The 6927-nt window shown below is 39.8% G+C and overlaps 1 protein-coding gene across 1 annotated transcript in view; it reads left to right on the top strand.

Annotated features, from left to right (window-relative positions):
* The window catches only part of LOC135347292 (integrin beta-2-like), a 15508-nt gene extending 8647 nt beyond the window's left edge, over positions 1-6861 (top strand). The window contains exons 9-21 of the mRNA XM_064545219.1: positions 1-24; positions 199-281; positions 400-519; positions 1415-1496; positions 1701-1834; positions 2178-2341; positions 3196-3305; positions 3808-3897; positions 4404-4599; positions 5134-5277; positions 5770-5888; positions 6416-6472; positions 6623-6861. The exon at positions 1-24 is cut by the window's left edge and continues 174 nt beyond it. Coding sequence (XP_064401289.1) covers positions 1-24; positions 199-281; positions 400-519; positions 1415-1496; positions 1701-1834; positions 2178-2341; positions 3196-3305; positions 3808-3897; positions 4404-4599; positions 5134-5277; positions 5770-5888; positions 6416-6472; positions 6623-6691 — 1392 coding nt within the window. The 3' untranslated portion in view covers positions 6692-6861. The remainder of the gene's footprint in view (positions 25-198; positions 282-399; positions 520-1414; positions 1497-1700; positions 1835-2177; positions 2342-3195; positions 3306-3807; positions 3898-4403; positions 4600-5133; positions 5278-5769; positions 5889-6415; positions 6473-6622) is intronic.
* Positions 6862-6927: the final 66 nt, after the last annotated feature.

The raw sequence follows: 6927 nt of genomic DNA, 5'->3' as shown, positions 1-6927 counted from the left end.
AACACTATCGAAGATGAATACAGGGTAATTGGGCACACACACACACACACACACACACGCACGCACACACACACACACACACACACGCACGCACGCACACACACACACACACACGCACACACGCACACACACACACACATACACGCACACACACACACACACGCACCCACCCACACACACACACACACACACACACAGAGGCTGCTTAGAGAAATCATTCTTGAACAACTTAATCCATCAGATCAGTTTAGCATCACAATCACTCCAATGTGTCCAGCAGGGTAAATTATTACAAATGTCTGATGTAGTACTAATGTAGATATCATTATTCTTCTACAAAATTTTGGGGGAAAGCCCCCCCCTCCCTCCATCCACTGGATTGCCCTTTTCCCTCCCTAGGTCCAATTTGACAATGAATGGCAACGGATGTGACGGGGTACAACTTGACGAGACGGCCGTTTTCACTGTCTCTGTAACTCTCAACAATTGTAATGAACTGGGCAATGGAGAGACAAGAGTGTGAGTGTAATGTAGTTTGCTGGTAAAAAACCTTTGCAAATGAGCGAAATGAGTACCGTATTACTAGAATATTTTGCTGGTGAAAAACCTTTGCGAATGAGCCAAATCAGCAGAAAATTTGACCCTTTGCGATCTAACTATTGCGTTCTGGCAAGGATCGTGTGTATTTACTAGTAATAATTTAGGTTTTGCGGATTTTATTATTGCGAATTGATCAACCCTCGCAAAATTTGCAAATGTTTGATCCTCGCAAAACATGCATTCTAGTAATACGGTAATTTCAAGAGTACATTAGGATGAGTACTCTTGTTCCCAGAATAAAAAGGTGGCCTGCTGGCTAGAAAAGAGCTTGGTAAAGTAGGTTCAAAGTTCATAAAGACTATGTCATTCTTAATTTTTGCTTCGTGACCAACCTCCTCTGGCATGAGGCTATGACGTAACTATGTCTGTACGTGGAGTTGTGTATATATGCTTACATGTATGAGCTGTACATTCACTCTACAGTACAGTAGCTCCTACTTTCTAAAGGTCATTTTGACATGACAGAACTACGAAGTTTGTGTGAGGTCATCCCTTTTAGGCACTGCACGATTTTTCAGGAGGGGCGCAAGTAGTACATGTAACTAATTTGCAGCAGCAGTAACATGAAGGGGCTAAGAGTCAGGGCGCGAAAAGCAGTCACACTTGCATATTTACTTCACAAAACATAAGCTCACGTGATGATTCATTAGTGACCTTTTGACCCTGTCCGAACTCCGCTACTATGAAATCTTAATTTAGGAAATTTGCAATGAATAACATTAGTGATGAATTATCACTCATTGCCTTTCCTAGGCGGTGTTATCGTTAGCACCTTGTCACTGAAGTGGTTTTATATTTATTTTTTGTGTTTCAGGCTACTTTTTGAGTCGAGAGCTTTCGGAACTTTCACTGTAACAGTGTTTGGTGTGTGCCAGTGTGACTGTGAGGAAGATGAGGTACGTGGGTGTGTGTGGTGTGGGTGTGTGCTAGTGTAACTGTGAGGAAGATGAGGTACGTGGGTGTGTGTGGTGTGGGTGTGTGCTAGTGTAACTGTGAGGAAGATGAGGTACGTTGGTGTGTGTGCTGTGTATTTGTATGAGAATTATAATGATTATGTAATTGCCAGCTTGTACAACCCGCCCCCCCTCCGCTGTACATAGGTTGAAAATGCTGCTCGGTGCTCTGGTAATGGTGCCTTCTCCTGCGGTGTGTGTGTGTGCAATGAACCATACTGTGGCACCAACTGCAGTCTAATCATCGACCCCAACAATGGCGGAGGAGCTAACAATTGCCCGTGAGTTATCATTCTCTGTATGGCTTATAAATTATGAATGTGTCTTATAATAATATACACTGTTAGGGAGCAGGGTTTGTCCATGATTATAGAGATTGTAGTTGAGAAGTTGTTCTGTACACCATTTTCAGTGCGTGCCCAGCATTTTCTAAATGGTGACTATTTTTTCAATCCTCATACTTACAAATTTGGTAGGAAACTAGGCCGAAGAGGTGGATATTTTGTGTGTAGATGATGATTTGCTGCCTGGCCTTCATATCAACCGTTAATTGCTAGTTGGTGTTACAAAAAATGGACATTATTATTATTACGATTAGTCCTAGCTCGCTTGTTTTCCCCTCAGGCTGGGTGGCTCTGTTTTCGGCAACCAGATGTGCTCTGGACGAGGGGATTGCGATTGTGCGTGTAACTGTGATAGGACACCCGGCACTTTTGGAACTGCTTGTGAATGCGATACTTTTTCAGTTATGTGCATGGCGGACGAAAATGATAATGAAATCTGCTCTGGTCAGTTTAATTGTATCAACAAACACTCTCATTATTTTATGGTGCAGTAGGATTCAACCAATTAAGTCATTCTTATGTTTTTATTTGAGATTAGGGATATGCACTAAAATACGTACATGTACAGTGGACCCCCCCTAGTGGACCCCCCTAGTGGACCCCCCCTAATGGCCACCCTTGAAGAAAGGCCAAGTGTATTTATTATCGTATTACTAGAATGTTTTGCAAGCATCAAACATTTGCAAACTTTGCGATAGTTGATCAATTTGCAACAATAAAAGTCGCAAAACCTAAATTATTACTAGTAAATACACACGATCCTTGCCAGAATGCAATAGTTAGATAGCAAAGGGTCAAATTTTCTGCTGATTTGGCTCATTCGCAAAATATTCTAGTAATACGGTATGTAACAGCTACATGTATTATTATTATACGCTTTCAGTTCAGTTTATGTACAAAACAATCCCTCAGGCTAGGTTAACAAAGGTCACCTCTGTGTATAAAAGGTTGCTCCCAAAACGTCCATTAATATTACAGTATATCAGTATTTAATGGTTACAGTCAGTCAGATAAGTCTTCAGAGCATACAGTATATAGCTGGTTTATTTTCGAGACACTCAAATTTTCAAGGTTTTCAAGGAAACACGAAAATTTAATGCCTCGAAAACTTGGTTTACATCCGGTATTGAAACCTCTCTACTGTAGGGGTGTGGTCATTTGAACCACAATCCTCAAAAATAAATCCTCGAAATGTTTAGTTTGAGCAATCTGCGAAAATTGAGTGCCTCCCGAAAAGAACCCACTATATATAAAGTGATTATGTGATTTGACTCAATATTTATATATTATTTCTGTAGGTCGTGGTATGTGCTGTAACGAAGAGTGTGACTGCGGTATGTCCCCTCAGGGAAACAGATACCGTGGCCGCCTGTGTGAGTGTGAACCTGCGGAGGAGATCTGCACTTATGTGAGTACAGGATAGCAACCAGGGTTATCATTAAAGGGGCGTGGCACCCTGTTTCGATTATTAGGCACCCTCTTTTCTGCCTCCTTATTTATACCACATAGCGAAAAACCTTTGCGAATGAGCCAAACCAATAGCAATCTAAGTAGCTACATGTACATTGTGTATAGAAGTTTATGAGGAATCAAATAACCTCCCTCCTTTCTTTTTCTGCTAGCTAGAACCCTGAGATACTATACATATCGTATTTATACATGTACATGTACACATACACATGTAGAGCGCAAACGAATGACTCACAAAGGAGAGAACATGTGTATACGCATGCAATTTGCAATAGTTATAAACCAGGCTTGTACAGTGTCGTTCCCAATTGATCACTATAGTCGTCTGTATGCATTCAAACCCCGATATATGGTATGATACTTGTAGTCTAGAAACACCACCTCCTTCCCACATTTGAAAGACTTGGTTGTTTAATTATCTCTCTCTCTCTCTCCTGCAGAATGAACAAGTGTGCAATTCGCAAGGAACGTGTCAGTGTAACGGGTGTGACTGCAATAACGATTGGGGCGGACTATTCTGTGAAATACCAGTAAGTCAACGCTATAAATTAACGCATGATTACAAGAGTAGATATAATATCTGTTATAATAATATATACTGTACATGTACCCAGCATTGTAGAGTTGTCTCTTTGAATAAAGTTTTGATGATCCAATTTCAACTATTTCTGACTAAGGAGTTCTTTCATATTGGTACATGTATACTCAAATCTCAAATTTGAAACGGAGCATAATTTCAGATTTTCAGAAAAGATAGCTCACGGTATTTTATCGAAAACAGACCCTGTTTGCACTTACGACTTTTCTGCAGATTGGTTGCCTAGGTAACATATAGGCTGCTGTTTCCCGGCACTCAAAACATGTTTTTATTAAATTTGCCAACCACACACACACAGACACTGTACTGTAATTACTGGCTATTAATTTTAATAATAATAATAATAATAATTATGAATTCTTACTACGTACCTCGTTTCACACATTTCCTGTTCCTTTCTCTCTGCATGTGCATATAATTATAATTATATAATTACAGAGGCTGACTCGGTGTGTCGGAATGGGCGTGGAGATTGACACAAACTGTATTATCGCATGTCGTGAATCTGACCCCATCCCCGACCAGTGCGTGGTGGACGAGTGTAATGTGAATCGACCAACTTTATTTGTGAACATGGCTGAAATCGAAACTGATACTGAAAATGCGGTAGAGGCTATTGCTAACAGTCGACTGGGTCAGTTGGTTTGATTGCTTGTGTAACTAACTCACATGATTATACGCTATATCCTGAACACTAGCTGTTCCTTAATGTCTGTTGTTTTGGTATACAATGCATGCACTGTATACTGTATAATTATAGGGAGGGCATTATTTAATACACTGTTACACACATGTACAAGTAATAATTATACTGGTATATAGTATATAAAGTGATGCATTTAACTTTTGTTAGGGCCATAATTTGTCGTTTTTTGGCCTTAGTCCATGGTATTTGGTCGAAATTGGCAAATTTTTTTTACTTAAACAAGGTCTCTTTCTAAGCTTTCGTAATTGAATGCAAGTTATGGCAGCTGAAAGTCCCAAACTGTATTGACGTATACGTATTTCAGTTCCCTAATTAGGTATTAGTTCGGTATTATGTTTTTGGATTTTTCAAATAGTAACTTTCTAATGGTCTGTACATAGTGATCTACGTGTACATGCATATAAGACTAGAGACTCGTTGAAACATGATCTGTCATGCTATACTTGTACAACACCCGTGCAGACTCTGCCTCTGAATTCAGGCTGGGTGGAAATTCGAGTGATGGAACTTCATTTATATGTACCCCCCAGATCGGGGAATGTACTAATACATACTACATTCTAGATAACGGCACGCACATTGCTATTGTCGTGGAAAGGGAGCAAGGTACGTGTTACTCATGTGTGTACAACATGCAATAATTATGGTGGAAAATCAAGAGTATAATTATGATAGAGAAGAGAGTATCGAACGTAGGCATACTGTACATCAAATGTATGCGGAGAGTAACGTGACTTCCTGTATCTGTCATGGGCTTGGAATTTGCACATGTATATCAAATTACATCACTCACACTTGGAGTGCAAATTCCAAGCCCATACAGATATGACAGATATACAGGAAGTCACATTATACATCTGATGCACAGTATGCCTACGTTCGATACTCTCTGTCTACTCTTACTACTTAGTAAAACGCAGACTGACAAAGTTTAGTGGGGACGTATAGAAGTTTTTGTTCATTGAGCAGAGGTTGTCATGTATAATTATGTTGGAGGTGTCTATAATAATTATTGTTATTATGTCAAATTTTTTAAGGTTCCAGCCTCTTGTTGATATTCGTCTGTGTGTTAATTGTATTTGCGTTACTACCCAACAGATTGCCCTGCAATGCAGTTGCCCATCCCAGCGTATGCCATTGGTATCATCAGTTTAGGAGTCCTAATCCTCCTCGGCATCCTCATCATTATCCTTGTTAAAATCATCTTCGTTATCTTGGTGAGATCTATGTAATAGGCTATTGCGCTCTAGTGTGCACTTCCTCACATGCTCTGTAATATTCTGCAACTATACGATCATTGAGTGTGAATTACTGTACATTTGGCGGGTTTAGCGAATGAACTATTTGAACTGACTTGGAAAACTTTAATTAAATTTGGTAATCTTCAATAAAATTCGCTAAATCGCCAGTTATAATTATGGTAGTGAAATTGTACTGATTTCATGGTGAAGTGTGTATTCTATCTTGAACTCCTGATTCTATAGATGGCTATTTCTCTATTAATTTTTAGGGAGTGTAGAAGAATGGGGGGGGGGGGGAAGGAGAGTGTGGAAGAATGGGGGGGGGGAAAGGAGAGTATGGAAGAATGGGGGGGGGGGGGGGGAAAGGAGAGTGTAGAAGAATGGGGGGGGGGGAGAGTGTGGAAGAATGGGGGGGGGAAGGAGAGTGTGGAAGAATGGGGGGGGGGAGAGTGTGGAAGCGTGATTTTGCAATTTTTAATGCTGTCACCTTATTTCCCTTGTAGGACTACATAGAGGTGCAGAGGTGGCAGAGAGAGGCCGGGGAAGCTGACTTCTCAAAGGTGTGTTCATTGTACTATAATTAGTAGCTATAGCTGTACACGAGCACACATTGTCTGTACTAGTAGCTGGCTACATTTTTACATGTATCTGGCCATGGATTATTGATATCCACTGTTAATGTTTTTATCACTGTTTTATTTCCCTTTCAGAATCAAAACCCCCTTTACCAAAGTCCTGAAATGCAGTACACGAATGTTGCGTATGGAAAAGCTCTGTAGTTTTTATTTATTAGCCATATTGACTCGATCAACTGTAATAGCCGTTAGCTTAAATTTGACTCTGTAGATTTCCACAGCTCTGTTTCTTATTTCTGAATACATAAATAATTTATTATGCCTGCATGTGTGTTTGTAACCATTATAATGATTATTATTCAACCAAAGAATAACTGATTCTATATAGATCTACAATGTATCACTATGAACTATATAATTATAATAAACAGCAAAACATC

Source organism: Halichondria panicea, chromosome 14 (genome assembly GCF_963675165.1).
Source record: "Halichondria panicea chromosome 14, odHalPani1.1, whole genome shotgun sequence".
Taxonomy (NCBI): domain Eukaryota; kingdom Metazoa; phylum Porifera; class Demospongiae; order Suberitida; family Halichondriidae; genus Halichondria; species Halichondria panicea.
The sequence above is the reverse complement of the archived record's forward strand: the minus strand, read 5'-3'. Positions and strand labels throughout refer to the sequence as shown.